General features: G+C 41.8%; 1 protein-coding gene across 1 annotated transcript; it reads left to right on the forward strand.

Annotated features, from left to right (window-relative positions):
• Window positions 1–3,997: 3,997 nt before the first annotated feature.
• LOC146310285 (tryptase-2-like) lies at window positions 3,998–17,738 on the forward strand. The gene is made up of 5 exons (XM_084744103.1): window positions 3,998–4,049; window positions 11,163–11,352; window positions 12,410–12,687; window positions 14,189–14,328; window positions 17,220–17,738. The coding sequence occupies exons 1-5, from the start codon at window positions 3,998–4,000 to the stop codon at window positions 17,379–17,381; spliced, it is 822 nt and encodes a 273-aa protein (XP_084600229.1). The 3' UTR covers window positions 17,382–17,738.
• The last annotated feature ends 1,661 nt before the right edge of the window (window positions 17,739–19,399 follow it).

Genomic DNA, 19,399 nt, shown 5'->3' on the forward strand with positions numbered 1-19,399 from the left:
TTAAAAAAAAAAATTATGAACTTATATTCAAATTAAGCACATTTATGGCCCTGAATCTGATGTTAAAGCAAATTTAACACAGAGTCAAAAATGTTGGCAGATTTAAAAACATCCAGGAGGATGACAGGTTGTATGAATCATGTGAACTTGGAGGAGTTGAGAATTAATCACATTTTCTTCTCTATTGTCTTGTTTATGATGGGTTAAAAATACCTATATTAATGAAATGTTCAAAATCCATAAATGTGCTGGTGCACTGATGATGACAGAATAGTAATTTTAATGCTCACACGTTGGCTACCATTGTCTCTAAAGCTTGGAAAAACTGTCAGGATGCTTTATTTGTTTTGTGTTATTTGTAATTTATGTTGCTACTTTGGTTTCTGACCTGTTTCTTCTAAATAATGCGTCTTGTACACATGTTTGGGCTGACCTCATTGTTTGTGCATCACACAATAATAAAAACTGAATCAAAATTGATCATGTAATATCAGAATAGACAATACTTTGTAATTATTTTAGTGATTAATTACTTGTTGCTTTATGTGATGGAGTTCGCTGTCTTCAAGGACTCTGAAGCTGTATGTCATAGATGTATTTGTGCCTTTGTATTTTATTTTAGAAATAAGTGTTTATTATGATATTATAATTGATTGATTGATGACTTAAAGACAGAAAATGTTAAAATTTCCACCCAGTGAATCATGTTTTCACTAGAGGCCATGATAATGAATTGACAGCTGTGTAACTGTGCATGGTAGGATATTGTTTTTAACATTGTAATCCTACTAATAATTCACATTTTTATTATTATTATTATTACGTGATTACATCTTTTTTTACACACCTGAACAAAATCTTAAGACCGGGAGAAAAATTCCAAGTATTCTCATTTCGTGCTGGTGGATTGTAACCAGGTTGTAAGTGGAGCTTCAAAATGCAAAAAGAAGAAACAGGAGCAAGAGACAAAAAATAGAGAGTAGGCAATTTATTTAAAACTGGATTTAAACTCAAACAGGCTGTTCATCAGCTGATCAAAAGTTTAAGACCATAGCCTTAAAAAGTCAAAATCTGTGCAAAAATCTGTCCTTCATGTCATTTTCTTTTAGGTATTCATACTGTCATGACCTCTTGATGACAAAGGCAAAAAAGCTTTCTGTCTTTTAACGTAGCAGGATTGTTGAGCTGCACAAGAAAGGCCTCTTGCAACGTACCATTGCTGCCGAGGTTTGACACAGTAAGACATTCATTCATTTTCTGTAACCGCTTAGTCCGTAAGGGTCGCGGGGCTGCTGGAGCCTATCCCAGCTCACATTGGGCGAGAGGCAGGGTACACCCTGGACAAGTCGCCAGTTCATCGCAGGGCTGACACATAGACAGACAACCACACACACTCACATTCATACCCACGGGCAATTTAGAGTCACCAATTAACCTAACGTGCATGTCTTTGGACTGTGGGAGGAAGCCGGAGAACCCGGAGAGAACCCACGCAGACACGGGGAGAACATGCAAACTCCACACAGAAAGGCCCTGCCCCAGCCGGGGAGCTGGGGGATCGAACTCAGGACCTTCTTGCTGTGAGGCGGCAGTGCTAACCACTGCACCACCGTGCCGCCCACACAGTAAGACAGTCATTTTAAATTTGTTAAAAGATCCTGAGGGTTGTGGGACAAAAAATCAAGTGGTAGACCCCAAAAAATTTCACTTGCACTGAGCTGGTGGATCCAACAGGCTGTCCATGAAGACACAGGCCGATTCTCGACCCAAATTAAGGCCCTTACTGATGCTGACTGCAGCCCAATAACCACAAGACACCATCTGAGACAGAAGGGCTTAAAGAATAATAAATGTCTTCAAAGGCCACGTCTACTCCCACACCACAAACTTGCCCGTTTGGAGATTGCAAGGGAGCACGAAACATGGGTCACTGAAAGGTGGAAGAAAGTTTTATTCTCTGACGATAAAAAATTTAACCTGGAGGGTTCTGATGGCTTCCAGCGTTACTGGCAAGACGAGGAGATCCCACTGGAGATGTTTTCTACGCAGCACAGTGGAGGAGGCTCCATCTTGATCCGGGTGCTTTTTCCTTCAATGGAACAATGGAGTTTCAGGTTGTGCAGGGGCGTCAAACGGCAGCTGGCTATGTGGAGATGTTGCAGTGGGCATCCCTCTTGACTGAGGGCCCTCGTCTGTGTGGTAATGACTGTGTCTTTCAACAAGACAACACTGCAGTTCATGCCTTAGTTAACGCCTGCCTGACGAAAGACTTCTTCCAGGAGAATAATGTCATTCTTTTGGATCATCCTGCACGTTCCCCTTATCTAAATCCCACTGACAACATTTGGGGATGATGGCAAGGGAAGTTTACAACAATGGACGTCAGTTCCAGGCTGTGGATGCCCTTTGTGAAGCCATCTTCCCCACATGGAGCAACGATCCCACCAGCCTCCTGGAAACACTTGAATCAAGCAGGCCTAAACAAATTTTTGAAGTGATCAACAAGGATGGTGGGGCTCCTCACTACTGAGTCCTTTTTTGACACTTTTAGTTCTGTTTTGGGTTTTTTTTGGGCTATGGTCTTAAACTTTTGATCAGCTGATGAACAGCCTGTTTGAGTTTAAATCCAGTTTTAAATAAATTGCCTACTTTCTATTTTTTGTCTCTTGCTCCTGTTTCTTCTTTTTGTATTTTGAAACTCCACTTACAACCTGGTTACGATCCACCAATTCAAAATGCGAATACTTATAATCTTTCTCCCGGTCTTAAGATTTTGTTTGGGAGTGTATCTGTAACTGTAATGGAATACAGTTACTTTTTTGTATCCAGATTATGTAATGTAATCTGTTACTCCCCCAGCCTGTATACACCACATGGATGGACTTCTTTTTAATCCGTAACTTTAAAAGAATACAGTTACTGCATATTTACAAGGTGGAAATCTGAATCTCTTGCAAGGGCCCATTCTCTCCCTAACACACTGTTGGAGGGTCCACATCTCTCCATGGGCCCCCACCCCAGCCCAGTCTATATTTACACCCCTACAAGAATAAACCCTGTTATGAAGCATCCATACCTCGTATATAGACTGTTTATGAGCTTGATAACATATTAAAACATACTTGTTATATATAATGTCTTCATGAGCTTATAACATGTCTGTGAATGATTTGTACATTTAACAGTTAATAAATACTTTATAACACACTGTAAACCTTTGTTTGTGTGTAATTATGCGGCCACATTATCCTGTATTATCACGTTTTCATTAACTATTTATTAGAATTAGTTGAGCCCGAAAAGGCACAAGCATTTTCTTAACAAGCTTCCCTCTGTGTACTAAACAGTAGGAGTTGGCAGTGACAGGACAATACGTGGGGGCATTTGAATTTGACAACAATGAGGAGAAAAATAAAAAAATAAATAAAAATGGGAAATGGGAACAAATAGATAGAGTATTAATAAAATACAATAATAAGTGGGAGAGCTCCCATACTTGGTCAGAGTTATGTTAGAATTTAAACTTCGCACTCGGCTCTGACTTACAGAGGGGGCTTTCAAAGGCTGACCTTGTAATAAAAAAAAAGTCAAAGTAAAAAAAGTTGTAAAAAAGAGAATTCTGCTGTTATTTTAGACCATAATATTCAGTCTAGACTTATTTAAACTTTGACCATGGATTTTAAAAGCTAATACTATGATCTGGATTTATAACCATAATAATTAATAAAAGCAGTACAACTCAGAGATGCATTTCAAGCTAAAAGTGTAAATTTTTTTGTCTGAAATGTTGTAAAGCAAAAAAATATGAAGGTTTACAAAGAAGAAATACTCAAGCAAAGTATGAGGATTTTAAAACTGTACCTCATAGTACTTCAGTACTTTTCCACGTGTGGTTTGACAGGAAAAGGAAGCCGTGCTGATAAGGATTTCATCTCTCCAGCTAACGTGCAGCTGTCAGTCACAGCTCACAGACCGTTTGCTGCGCTCCGACACAATCATGGCTTTCTGCAAACTTGTCACTGCGCTGGTGCTGATCCACAACACTGGAGGTGAGACAGACTAACATAACTGTTGGAGGTTAATTTACTAACTTGTACTGGTAGAATTTTATTCGCTACCTTGATAGAAAACATTTTTACAAATTATGAGGTATCAAAATATGGCTAAACCAGTAAAATGTCTCTATAATTTTTTTTTTTTTATTGTTTTTTTATTAAGTTTTCAAGCATTAAATCTGAACAATAACATTTCAACAAAGAAAATAAGTATAATATCCCCAACCCTGGCAAGAAAATGAATAAATAAATCAAATCGAATCAAATCAAATCAATATAAATAAGAAAAGAAAAAAAAAAAAAAAAAAGGATAAATAAGGAAAATAACATAAAATCATAATCACAGCAGTTTAAAATTTGCAAAAAGGCTTCAAATCAATCAAAATCATGAGTTTCCAAGAAGTCCACGTAAGGGCTCCACAAACGAATAAAATCCTTGTCCTTCTTTTTCAAAATATAAGTCAGTCTCTCCAAGGCTAGACAGGCCGTCAGTTCTTTTGTCCACATTCCAACGGAAGGTATATCCACATTCTTCCATAAAAGTGCAATTATACTTCTAGCTTGTAAAAGTCCAAAGTCAATTGTAAAAGTCCAAAGTCAATAAAATGTCTCTATAATTATGAATAATTTTTATTGGCACTTTGTTAAGTAATGGTAATGCCTGGAAATCTTATTCAGTTGTAGAAAAGGTTTGACATTTTGGGAAATATGTTTATTTGCTTTCTTACCAAGAGTTAGATGATAAGATTAAGACAGAGATGTTCTGATGCTATTGTCATCTAAATAAATATAGATAAAACTCATCAATAAATCCAACAATATGAATAATTAAAAACATGCATTAGGAATAAAACAAACTCAAACAAAGCATGTACATTAACAGGAGGTCTCACTCTGACATTTCCCCCCCTCTTTAACAATGGTCGTCCCGACCAATTACTCATCATGATACCTGGCCGGAGGCAACCCAAAATTAGGTCGCTGAGAGCGGCGTACATAAGGATGGTCAGGCTCTTCACTGGGGGCTGCTGGTTCTCCTGGAGGGTCTGGTGATACAGCTGGAGCTGGGTCTCTCATATGGGCCCCTGGCTGCTGGGTGGAGCTCATAATTAGGCCAGGAAGCCACCAAGTGGGCGGGGGCAACTGGTTTGGTTGGTCTGCTACTGGGGGTTCCGACTCCACTCCACTGGTTCCCCTCCACTGGTTCCCTGATGTCCTGTAACATATTTACAGGGCATTGCCAGAGATTATTGCGATGCACAGTGCGTGTTGGTGCTTCCTTACCCTCGGGGCGAAGGACATAAACTGGGTGGCCTTCCCGCAGCTGCTTCACCACCACAAATGGTTCTAGGGACCATCTCAAGGTCAACTTCCCTCTGGCCCTCCTGCGGAAATTTCGAATCAGCACCCGCTCACCTGGGAGTAAAGGTGCCAGCTTTGCTCGTCGGTTGTAGTGGGCTTGGTCTCGTTCTTGTTGGTGCTGCGATTGCCTCTTTGCTGCTTGGTATGACTTAGGGCTTTTTGGTGCTGTTTTACCCAGCCTTGTAGAGTGTGAGGCTCTACCGTCGGGCTCAGGCCGGTCGCCCAGACCACAGGTAGCCTGGCATGCCTTCCAAACACCACATAGTGCGGGGTCATCCCAGTTGTGCTGTGGGTGGTGTTGTTATATGCTTGGATGAGGGTTGGCAGCTGGTCGGGCCACTGTGTCTGGTCTGTCTGGGTCAGGGAGCTTAGCGATCTCAGCAGGGTCTGGTTGAATCTCTCGCAGGCCCCATTGCCTTGGGGGTGGTATGACGTGGTGCGGCTCTTTTGGCATCCATAGAGCTGGCACAACTCCTTTATTAATGATGATTCAAAAGCAGCCCCCTAGTCTGTCAGGATCCGTTCTGGGCAGCCAAACGTCTGGATAAGGCTGCTGTACAGGGCTCGGGCTGTAGTGTTAGCAGACTGGTCTCTGGTGGGTACTGCAAGAGCATACTTTGTGAACAGGTCAGTCATCACCAGGATATAGGGGTACCGGTCCTCTGGGCGTCCCAGAGAGAGGTAATCAACCCCAACAACTTCAAATGGGTAGGAGGTAGTGATAGGTACTAGAGGGGCTCTCACCTCAGGTCCTGCTTTGGCACACACACACTGTACGCAGGTCTCAGTCCACTCCTTCACATCCTGGGTCATTCTGGGCCAATAACAGCGCTGTCGCAGAACAGGTTCTCTCGCTGCTTGGGTGACCCATTCTTTCGTGGTATGCCCTCCACATGCCATTTGCTTCCTGCTTTGGAACAACCACCTGAAATATCTCAAGCTCAGACTCAGTCTCTTGGCACCATCTTCCTAGCACACCATTTCGCAGCACGATTCTGTCCCAATCTCTAATTAGTTGCTTCATGTAGGGTGATGAAGAATCACATACCTCGGGCCAAGACAATTTCAGCTCTTTCCGTTGTCGTATCTGGGAAAGGTCCGGGTCCTTGGACTGGCGTTCCTCACACATTCCATCTTCTTCAGCCATAACCCGGTCACCATGCACTGGCACCATCTCCTTCTGTTCAGGCAACCTGAACAAAGCATCATCATTTTTATTTTGCGTACCTGGGCGGTATTTGATGGTGTACCTGAAGTTAGCCAGTTGAGCCACCCATCGTTGTTCCACTGCCCCAAGCCGAGCTGTTTCGAGGTGCACCAGTGGGTTGTTATCTGTGAAAACAGTGAATTCTGCACCATAGAGATAGTCTTTGAATTTCTCTGTGACTGCCCATTTCAAAGCCATCAATTCTAGCTTGAAGGAGCTATAGTTCTGGTCATTGCGCTCGGTTGGGTGGAGGCTACGGCTGGCATATGCAATTACCCGTTCTTTGGTCCCTTGTACCTGAGTCAGCACTGCCCCCAGGCCCTCAAAACTGGCGTCCGTGTACAGTCTAAAAGGAAGAGAGAAGTCAGCATAGGCCAGGATAGGTGCATTCAACAGGGCTTCTTTCAAGAGGTCAAAAGCCCGCTGGCAATCTGGAGACCAACTAACTGGGGCTGACTTTTTACCATGTGTGGTCGTGCCATGTGTTAGGGCATTCAATGGCATTGCAATCTTGGAGAAGCCAGGTATAAATCGGCGGTAGTAGCCCGCAAAGCCAAGGAAAGATTTTACCTGCTTCACTGTCTCGGGCACTGGCCAGTCCCTCACGGCTGCCATTTTAGCTGGATCAGTGGCTACCCCTTCCTCACTGATGACATGCCCCAGGTAGGTCACTGCTCGCTGGAAAAGGTGGCACTTTTTGGGCTGTAATTTCAGTCCATGCTGGTGGAGCCACTGAAACACCTCTTCCAGGTGGCGCATATGGCTGCTGAAATCTGGGGAGAACACAACCACATCATCTAGATAAATCAGCAATGAGTCATTCACCATGTTGCCCAAGCAGCGTTGCATCAGCCTCTGAAATGTTGCTGGGGCATTGCACAGGCCAAATGGCATTCGCTCAAACCCGTAGAGTCCAAAGGGTGTTGTAAAGGCTGTCTTCTCTCTATCAGCAGGGTCCATTTCCACTTGCCAAGAGCCACTTGCCAGATCCAGCGTGGAGTACCATTTGGCAGCTTTGAGACTGGTCGGTGACTCCTCGATGCGAGGTAGAGGGTAGGCATCCTTATGTGTGAGTGCATTTAATCTCCTGTAGTCTACACAGAATCTCCAGCTTCCATCCTTCTTCTTGACAAGTACAATAGGGGCTGCCCAAGGGCTTGCACTTTCCCTCACCACCCCACTGTCCAGCATGTTCTGAAGCAAGGTTCGTAGTTCGGCATACAGGCTTGGAGGGACAGGTCGGTACCTTTCACGACTTGGGGGTGCTGTACCAATTGGAATCTGGTGTTTCACAACGCCAGTGCGGCCGAAATCCTCATCATGGCGGGAGAACACCTTGGTCCACCTTTGCAGCAGGCCCGTCATCTCCCGCTGTTGGTCAGGGGTCAGCCCATCTCCTTTTAGGGACATCACAGGATGTGACTCGAACTCTTCGACTCCGTTGGTAACCCCTACACGCCTCACTGCAACCTCTACCACGTCTGACGCCACACTGTTAAGTACCAGCTCTTGCTCCCCTTGTATGTCTGCCGTGGACACCTCCGTCACTTGGGCCAGTGGCTGGCGTTGAGGGACCTCTACTGGGTAAGGGTTGGGGTTACAGATCCTACAAGGTACCCGTCCTCCATTCAGGCTGCCCAGGGTCCGACCCACACGCCACTCTGTGTCGCTGTCAGGGAGCAGCTCTACCATGACAATACAGGATGGGTTAGAAGCACCTTCAGTTACCTGGGTCCACACAACCATCACAGATTGGGGTGGGATGATGACTGCTTGCTGTCATGGTAACTTTGCCACACCCTGGTAGGGAGGAAGGGGACCTCTGATGGCAATCCACTGGCACTCTGTAAAGGCTTGGGCCCACATCCGTCCTTCTGCAGGAGGCATGGTGGCATTTTGAAAGTCGACAATCCGGGGTGGTTCCCTTGAGTGAGAGCAGACCAGACAGGTTTAATAATGTTCATGCCCAGTATTTCGTTCTCTATCTGGACTCAAGCACTCATCCTTGACAATTATTACCCCTTTTTCAGGAACATGAACACTTCCTACCATACAGTCGACCAAAGCATAGCCAACATAGGGGATTGTCAAGCCGTTAGCAGCATGAAGGGTCAGCCAGGGAACATCGACAGCACTGGTCACGCCAGTTCCTTCTAGATGCCTCCTGAATAAGCTTTGGCTCAACAATGTGACTTGTGATCCTGTATCAAGCACAAAGGGTACAGAACATCCATTCATTTTAACAATAACTTCAGGGCACTCACCGACCAAGGCTGACTTTGGCTGTGCTGTGGGCTCCTCATCTCGTGTGACTGCCCCTACTGCTTGGCCCTCAGCTGTAGGGGGGGTTAAAAATCCTGGGGCCCTGATGGTCTGCGGGGGCAGGCCCAGCCACACCACAACTTTGACAGATAGGTCTGCCCTGTGCATCCCATTGGTAGGTAGGTGCTGTGGTGCCTGTTGGCCGCCGTCTCACCCGAGGGGCTTGCATGGCAGGTGTGTGGTGGTGCCTAGGCAGGGTTTCAGGGGTCGGCTGTGCTCCCCTGGTGGACAGCTGTGACCTCCTCCATTAGGTTAGATGAAAGGGCCCTCATCTGTTCCATGAGTTCCTTTTTCATTTCTCCCATCAAGCCCTGTTGCAGTTCAGCCCGTATCTGATCTTTTAACTCTCCAAGGGTGGTTGTAGTTGAGTGGCGTGGGGCTGGCGCAGTGACCCTCTGAGACCAGATGGCCTCTTCCCCTTCTTGCAGGTCCTGTTCAAGGGCCCGAGCTTCTTTGCACATGGCCTCGAAGGTCATCCGTTCATTTCGCCTTATGTGTCTGCTCAGCTCCTGCTTTATGGGCCCAGTATGTAATCCAACCATCAGCTGGTCGAGCAACAGGTCATCGCCATCTTCAGTTCCCCTTTCATCCCGTCCTTGCCATCTGAAAAACAGTTCTCGCAATCTCAGTATGAAAGCACCCACAGTTTCATCAGCCCGCTGTTTACAGTTAAAAAAACTAGCACGTAGCTGCGCTTTAGTGGCTGGTTTGGCATACAGTCTTTGTAAAATATCAAGTACTTGCTGTCCAGTCTCTTTATCGCTTGGATTAATGAGCTGTAGCTCACGCTTAGCTTCTCCTTCTAGGGCACCCAACACAAAATCAGCTTGCTGCTGTTGAGCCAGTCCTTGTGCTCTAAAAATGGCTTCCACCTGAGCCCTCCATTCTACAAATTTGGTTTTGTCACCATCAAATTTAGGAATCCAAGCAGCCCCCATAAACCATGACATTACAAACTGTGCAGTAACAGGTGCAACAGTGTTACTCTGCTGTGCTGTGTCCATTTTTTTAACAGTGGAGCTGGTATCCTGCCGAAAATGCCAAATTAAAAGTGTCACACAAGGGTGTGGGGGTTCTTGTTGATACCAGCACTTGATATTTCCACTGTTAAAAAATTACTCGTTGGTGGCTTTAAAAAAATTTTATTTAAAACCAATAAAAACACAGCATTTAAGAAATGCAGGGACATAGACAAATGAAGATAAAAATTAAAATACTTCAGTTAAAAAGGGCTCTTAAAAATGGCTGACAGAGATAAAAATGTTCAACTAAAACCTTCAATTCAACCAGTTTGCCCAATGGAGTCTTTAAAAGCAGTTCCCAACCGATCTATGGGAAAATCAAAATCAGTTCAGGAAGGGGAAGCTTCTACTTATTCTTTTAGGAGGAGTAGTAAGGGATAGGCCTCGCAGTACTCTCGCCGTCCCTTGCGGTTCCTTGGCGTCTCTTCTCCACGTGGTCCCGCTGTCCTTCCTCCCTCCGACTGTGGCGGGGCTTTACTTATCTCTATGAAGGCGTTGACCAAGTCTCTGTTGCTCCGCGTCCACGCGCCGACCTGCTGCCTCGTCTCGGCAGCTTTTCTGCTCCGCCTTCCGCCGATGCAGATCCTCTGTCCGGTCGCCTCTGCTCTGCGTTCCGCTTGTGAGCCGCGTGTGTGCGTGCGCGGTGTCCTCCTCTCGTCCTCCTCGTGTTTCTGTGTCCGCCTTGCTTCCCTCTTCCGGTCCTGCCGATACCTGCGTCTAAGCACCTTAAAAAGAGAGCACTGACCTGTGCTGGCCTATCATGAATCTCGGGGGGTGTGGTCAGGTAATCACTTCTTTTCCTCCTTAGTCCACACAGCATGTCCATCTGCAGTCTCCATATACATGCAATACAAAAATCAAACCATAAAACCATGCAATAATATAGAAACTGATAAAAACAATAAGTCTAAAATATAGATCTAAATAAATATAGATAAAACTCATCAATAAATCCAACAATATAAATAATTAAAAACATGCATTAGGAATAAAACAAACTCAAACAAAGCATGTACATTAACAGGAGGTCTCACTTTGACACTATTCTTTCCTTCCAGATGATCCCTGAACTTTGTGTGTCAGCCAATACCAACTACTAGTCTGGTACCAGTGTGTTAAAAAAATCAAACAGCTGTACACTAATAACCCTGTATGACTGACATGATTGCTATCATTGTCATTGACCTGTGCCAGGTCATACAACAATGTGTTTGCTTGGACCTGAGGTCAGGAGCTCCATTGTTTGGGGGGGAGGCACTCCAGAGGGCAGATGGCCGTCGATGGCCCACCTAAACATCTCGACCAGTGATAACAAAAGGTGGCGCTGTGGCGGCACCATCGTTGGCGATCAATGGGTGCTGACTGCTGCAAACTGCTGGAATAGGTAAGTGTGTGTTTGTGCTTTAACAAGTCATTCATCATTCGAGTCCGTTATACCATTGCAGTGATGTTTTTGGCATTCTGGGGGCAGCAGAAACAAGTTAACAATCTGTGAAAACAACACTAACATGCCATCACCTTTTCAGCTGAAATGGGCAACTTGTTAGCAACCAGCTAACCACTAGAACTTTAACTGGGCCTGAAAAGTTGAGCCTGAAAAGGCCCAAGCCCAAGACAAAATTCTGTCCGAAATGGACCTGAACCCATCCCTCATCATTATTTCAGCCTGAATCTCATTACAGCCTGACATTTTTCTTAACAAGCTTCCCGCTATGTACCAAACAGTAGGAGTTTTCAGTGCACAGGTAATTTGAATTGGCAACAACAAAACTGGGGACAAAAGTAGCCAAAAGAAATTACTACTACTACTACAAATAATAATAATAATAATAATAATAATAATAATAATAATAATAATAGCAATAAAGCAGCCCAGACCCAATGTAAGCCCATGAAATACGTGAGAAATATGGCCCGACCTGACCCCAACCCATCAGGTCCTGTTGGGTCCTGTTAGTTTGGTGCTGAGCAGGTAGTGTTGGCTTGTAGAGCTGAAAACATCTGACCGCTGCTGGAAACGACGCTATGAAAACTGTGAGAGTGAATCAAAACTGAAAAAGCCACATGTTGGTGAAACATTTAGCAGACAAAGAGCCAGATACTTCTCTCAGGAGTTGGTGGAGACCAACGATGGAGCTAAAAGAGAGTGAATATTGGAATTACATTCATCAGGTGACCAGAAACACAACTCCAAAATAATGCTAGTGTTTATCTGTAACTGTCTGCTTGCAAGTTCCCCATTTGACCTGAACTGTCCCTTTAATGATGCAATAAATGATGGAAATGAGGACAGGCCTCCAGGTCAGTGTGAGTCAGTTCAGGCCTGCTGAACCTCTTCCTTCATCTAATCTTTGTGTTTGTGTGTGTGTGTGTGTGTGTGTGTGTGTGTGTGTGTGTGTGTGTGTGTGTGTGCGTGTGTGTGTGTGTGTTTGTGTTGTCAGTGAGCGTGGGCCCAGCCTGCCTCAATCAATGGTTTGGGTCGGCTCATACAGCCTGAAAAAGCCATCTGCCCGTTACATGGCCATATATAATGTCGTGACTCACCCCGAATTCCGTGCCGTGGGCCGTGGCTACGTGAACGACCTCGCCATGGTGAAGCTGAAGAAAAAGATCAAATTCGTACAGAATGTTGCCGAAGTGAATCTGGTGGGCGGCAGCGACAGCCTCAATTCATTCTCTGAGTGCTGGATCACTGGCTGGGGGGAAATTAAGACTGGTGGTAAGTACTGTAGCATATAATGTGCACACACTGTATGTGGACAAAGAAATACACACACACACACACACACACATACACACACATCCATGCAGTGTATACAGGCCGGTGGAGTAACAGATTACATGCAACAGGATTACGTAATCTGGATACAAAAAATGTAACTGTATTCCATTATAGTAACAGATAAAAAGATGTGATCACTTATAGATACATAAAATAAAATAATGATAAAAAAAAAAAATTATTATTATTGGTAGAATTACATTTTTAAATTAAAGAATGATATCCTACCATACACAGTTCTCACACAGCTGTCAATTCATTATCATGACCTCTAGAGAAAAAATGATTCACTGGGTGAAAATTTCAACATTTACAATGAACATAAAAGACTTAGAGCTGCAATGATTAATTTACTATTAGTCACCTATTAAATTAATCTGCATCTATTTCGACAATTGATTAATCATTTTGAGTCAATTCTCTGATTTTAGCTTCTTAAATGTGAATATTTTCTGGTTTCTTTACTTCTCTTTAACAATAAACTGAATATTTTTGGGTTGTGGACAAAACAAGACATTTCAGGATGTCATCTTGGATGTTGAGAAACACTGATCAACATTTTTCACCTTTTCCTGACATTTTATGGACCAAATAACTCATCGATTAATGGAGAAAATGGTCGACAGATTAATCAATGATGAAAATAATCATTACAGGAAACAAAAATAGCCGTAGACATACGTTTGTATGCTTCACATGTTTGGACCTACTTTTCAACTGATAAAATTGTGACAGGATCAATAAATTGATTAACCGTTTTGAGTCATTTTTGTTTTGTTTTGTTTTTTAGAAAAAAAATGCAAATTCTCTTATTTCAGCTTCTTAAATGTGAATATGTTCTGGTTTCTTTAGTCCTCTCTGAAAGTAAACTGAATATTTTTTAGTTGTGGACAAAACAGTTTTTTCCACCATTTTCTTACATTTTATTAACCAAAGAACTAATTGATTAATGAAGAAAATATTCAACCAGTTAATCAATGATGAAAATAAGTGTTAGTTGCAGCACTAAAAACACTATATTAGGCTAAACAATTTCACCATATTTTATATTGAGGTAATCCAAAAGTAATGGAAAGTAATCAAATTACATTACTTTAATATTGTGATACTTGGATTATGTTACTGAATGAATTAATAAATAAATTAAAAAAATAAAATAAAAAAAATAAATTAATAAACAGGTAATTAATAACAGTATTGGAAAGACCTTATTGCAAAGCTAAGCTAACCAGCTAAATGGTGGTAGCCTCATATTTACAGACAAAGCTGGTATCAATCTTCCTGCCAATCTTGTAGAGGCCGTGGAACCTATATTATCTATCAAATTAACGGCAGAAACACAAAGTCATGAATGCAGACCTAACTTCAGCTGCTAAACTACATCCCATAATCATAAAAACATTATGTCCTCTTGTACACTCATTCTATGTCTATGCAGTTCCACTGCCGGATCCGGAAACTCTTAAGCAGCTGAGGATTCCCATCATCTCTCAGCGTGTGTGCAGGTCCAAGTATCCTGAGATGACTGATGACATGTTTTGTGCAGGGGACATGGCTGGAGGGAAGGATGCCTGCAACGTAAGTTTGTAATATTTAAGTCAGCTGAAATATAAATTCAGTTCTCCTGAGGTTCTCTTGGCCACTGGGTTGGGAAGCACCGGCCACTGCTAAAGTCACATGTGAAAATATATTAGTTACAGGGGCCATTTAACTGCAGCTACAGGCGTGGTTTTAGGTGTGACGATAAGCGTCCATGGAAGAGACTTGTCTCAAGCAAACAATGGCAGCTCTCGATGAGGTTAGCATAGATGCTGTGATAGAATCAGTTATATCAGAACTGGAGAGAATTACTTCATTGAAAGAAGAACAAAGAACGAAACTGAAGGCTTTTCTTCAAGGAAAAATTAGCCTGTGTTAGACATGATAGAATGATGTCCAAGTGTTTTTTGAAAGCGCCTGCCTTTTTCCAAACAGTGTCTAAGGACGACGTCCCAGATGGATCTGTGTAACAAATCATCTGGTTTGTCAGGTTAGAATAATTCAACTAAAGTTGTACATTTTGGACTTTTCATTTAGATGTCATTAAAAGGTCAATTTGAAGATAGAGAATACAGTACTGAGATATCTGCACTTGTTGCTAAAGTAGGGTTGTTAAGTGCAGCTAACTGTAGCTGTAGTTAGCTAGTTAGCTTGGTAACAAAGATGTTGTCTTGGTTTATGTCAAGTTGTCATACCAAAGACATAACAATGTCAACTTTGCATTAAAAGTGACTTAACTGACCAAATGACACTTTATGGCAATAATACATGGTAACAACAATATTGGGAAAGCTACAGTAACTCAAGCCCAACAGGATTTCACTTTTTTTTTTTTTTACAATGCCTGATGTCATGGTAGCTTTTCAAAAAAAAAATGTACATTGTTCATACAATGTATGAAAATGAAAATTGCAAAAGAAAGTTGAGAGCTTTTTGTATAATTCATTCAAATCAAAGGCTACCTGTTTAAGGGAGCATAAAACTATATTCTGAGTGCTCTAGGTAACATTACCACAAAGGCTCAGGATTACAGAAACTCAGGTGAAGATGTGCACCTGGTGGTTATTCCACAAACAAGCAATATGTTATTGGAACTCGAAGTCAGTCAAAACAGCAAGCAAAAAATGATAAATTATAAAAGTGCACACAGCATTGATAAAGGTCATTAACACTGAATAATGTGTTTTCAGTACTTGTGGTAAAATTAAAAAAAAAATACAACAAAAACAAAAAAAAGTGAATAGTAAAACAAAACATGGAGTCAGTTCAGTGAGAAGTACATGCATGATGTTTGAGTGGTGGACTGCTATGACTGGTAGACCTCATGGGAAGAATGGTGATGGTCAAATTTGTGGAAAAGTTGTGGTGTTTGAACTAAATTGCAAGGTTGTAGAGAATTTGCAGGGATTGGTTGCATTTATATGAACTGGTTCCTGGAGTGACTTCTAACTTGCTGTTGGTAAGTTGCTGTAAGACTTTTCACAGTGCGGTTACAGTAAATTTGATTATAGTACCTATAAAATACTATAATTGTTATTTCAGTAACAACAATTAGAATACTGTAATTATCATCACAGTGATAAGGTGCTGTATTACTACTGTAAGAGTCTACTGCATTCATTTTAACACTGTAAATGAATTACATAGTATAAAATTAAGACAAAGCTATTTTCATTTATTGTGTCACAACATTCAACTTTAAAAATTTAAAAATACAAAATTTAATTGCACTGTATACAACACTCATTTGTGTAGTTGTTAACATTATAGAGGATAGAAAGAGGCTGGTTCCATTTCTGATTCCCTGATAACAAAATCTACACTGTTAGAAATAATAAAAAATGTACCATAAGAAATGTGAGATTTTTGTTTCTGCAAGTGAAAAAGAAAAGTCCTGCTTAAAATGTATTATTTATTTATTTATTGTGATTTGCAGTAGAAGTATAATTACTGTACAATTCAGCTGCTAATGAATTTTGACCAAGATGCTTTGCAGATCTACAGTAACTTGCTGTATACAGCTGCTACAATAGCCATTTCTTCATTTTACAGTAAAATGCTGTAAAACTACACAATGTCTAACAGTGTAATAAACACTTATAAAGACTCCAGGTTTCATGACATGATTATGTCCAACACCGGCCCTACCCAATGAGGCGCCCTAGGTGAGATTTTATATGGCGCCCCCCTCCAATTGGCGATTTACATAGGCTTACAAAAGAAACAGAATAGCATTGTTTTTACCTTTGTCTTTAAGACCCCTCGCCGCCCAGCTACAGAAATATAAAACTGGTTATTTACTGATTAGCGTATCATGTTGAGGCTAATCACTCAGAAGCAAGTTATCAACTTAACACTGTGCTAAATAACTGACGCAGTACAACTGATGCTTCATTTCATTACTGTATCTTTACTTTACCTCTTTCTTTCTCCTGTTTTTCCTCCTCTTCTTTTCTTTTTTTTTTCTTCCCTGTGCTCCGGACAGTTTAGGTCATTTTGACATGTTTACAAAAATTCCCCCCTTCCCCCACAGAGAGCGAGCAGGTACAGATCAGCCAGGGGTGGACTTATTCGGTATTATCATTTGTAGTAATATTAATTGGGCATTGCTTTACATTTGAATCTATATTAGCTTTTCCATTTTAAGAGTTAATAGTAATAACTAGTTTTAATATAATTATATTGAATGTGAATTTTTTCCTGATTTTGTGGTGCCTCCTGGAGGCCACAGCGCCCTTGGCATTTGCCTATATTGGCTAATGAGCCAGCCGGCTCTGGTTATGTCATATTGAGTCAAGTGTTACTGGACTTGTACTTAAGCATCTGAGTACTCCTGCTCTTATCTGCTATGTGTTGGGATGTTAAAATAAGAAAGGAACACTGCGTGGGAAAAGACTTCAACAATGTGTGTGTTTTTTGTGCCTCCATAGGGGGATTATGGCGGCCCAATGATGTGTCGTTCAGCCCGCGGCTTCGTGCAGGTGGGCATCATCAGCTATGGGAGTTGTGGTCTCCCGGGCCGCCCTAGCGTTTACACCAAGGTGTCGAGTTATCTGCAGTGGATCTCTGACATCATGAAGTATAATCCATAATCCAAGGAGCTGAAGCTGTCATACCTGGCCACCTGACAAGCCACCTTATATTCTTTTACTCTTCTCCATAGCCCTTTCTCAATATGCGTTCTTCTCTGTACTTCTGTTCTTGTGTACTTGAGAAACATCATCATTCTCAGTCCAAGTACTGTTCCAATTCAAAAGTTTGTATCTCGCCAAGTACAGTCAAATAACCGGATGTGTTCTTGCCCCGCCCGTTTTATCGAGGATGCATCGGGTGGTGACTTGTGTGGACTTGGGGCAGCCACGTATCCCAGAATGCATTTTGTAGCAACAATGGCAGAGGAGAGGACCCACAACTTTAAGTTACAAGTGTCGAAATACTACTGTTTTAGTACCATGGAATGCATTAAAACTTCAAATCTGTGGTCGATTCATCACGATAGCGTGTAGTTTAAAATTTGCTCTGACGTTTTCGGAGATGTGTCGTCCTGCTAATGGGACGGCCAGCATACCTCACCAGCTGGCAAGATGACCGGGCTGTTAGCATTCATGTTACCCTGCTAAAAACAGCCTTATCGCGGCATGACCTTTTGAAATTAGCCGCTGGCTATGGTATCTCTATTGTAGTAAAACGAGATATAATTCTTTTTCCGCACATTTAAACCAAAAGATACAGGGTTGTGTTTCATATCATATTTCGTTTTATTTCAAAACGAAATATGATATGGTGAAAATAACTGGAAGTGGGTAAGCCAGGATGAGCTGAGATGGTGACATCATCAAGTACGCTACTGTCCCAATAGCAGAATGACCGTCCTGTGTCCTACCGTCCTCGAGAGACTGTACTCCCAAGTCAAACTTGCTAAGTCCGAACTGCCAAGTCCGTAAGTCCGAACTTGGCATACTTGGTATTGAGAAACAGCCCATGTTTCCTTTATGCTGGTTCAACATGTACTCTGTTTGTTCTGGCTGAAGTCTTTGCATTAAAGCTTTAAAGCATCAATTTTTGTGTCATTATTTATTTTAGGGTTCTAATAGAATAAGTTTACATGCTTTAATGTTCATCAAACACACATATATGTATATACTGGATCAGGGCCGTGCAGAGACCTTTGGAGGGGCAGGTGCTCAAATTTAAAAGGGGGCCAAGAATTTGCTCCATGGTGCTGGTTCATAATCTGCCCTTTATTATTTGCAGTGCTAATAATAAAGTAAAAAAAAGAATTAAATGATATAGAAATCATGTATTTCAATGTATTTGTGCTTTTATTCAGTTTGACTATCCACTTTGCGCAAGACAGCAAGGTTATAAAAGTTATATATTTTATATTTATGCATATTATATTGAATTTGTGTGTATATATACAAATGTTAGAAACAAGTACTGATATGTTTAAATGAGAGGTTGAGAAAATCACAATTCAAATGCTTCTAATTATTATTGTTATTGTTGTTGTATTTATACTGTAATAGTCCAAAATTATGTGACTATGCATGTACATGCACATGTAGTTTTAGTGAAATAATAGCCTATGCCTCATTGTCTCTAGAAACATAGGAAAAACACTGCAACTCACTTGACAGTAAAATGATACATCTCTCTAATGCACTTTGCCCACGACAAAAGAAACATATAGACACAAAAAGAGGCCTGACATACTTTTTCCTCTCAGCACGCTGTGTGTGGTTAACTAGCAGCTATGTGTGCAGAGTGAGACACACACACACAGGATGCTCACGGATCGTTTCACGGTTTTGAGTCACGGATCAGATCATTTTTCGGATCAGCAAAAAAGAAAAAAAGTGGTGGGATTAGGGTTAAATTATTTTAAAAATGCACTTGTCTCTAATCTTTGTCTGTCTGTAATTATCACCATAGTTATGTAATGTAATAATAATGATAATAGTAATGATAATGGTAATAATATTAAAAACTTCAAACTTATACAGTGCTGTACTATGTATATACTACACATATATTAGATCATACAGACTGTACAGCATAATACACAACTACGCTCTGTAGTCTGGCTCAATGTCCCGCCTACAGCAGC

This window comes from Lutjanus erythropterus, chromosome 19 (assembly GCF_056507025.1).
Source record: "Lutjanus erythropterus isolate fLutEry1 chromosome 19, fLutEry1.hap2, whole genome shotgun sequence".
In the NCBI taxonomy this organism is placed as follows: Eukaryota; Metazoa; Chordata; class Actinopteri; order Lutjaniformes; family Lutjanidae; genus Lutjanus; species Lutjanus erythropterus.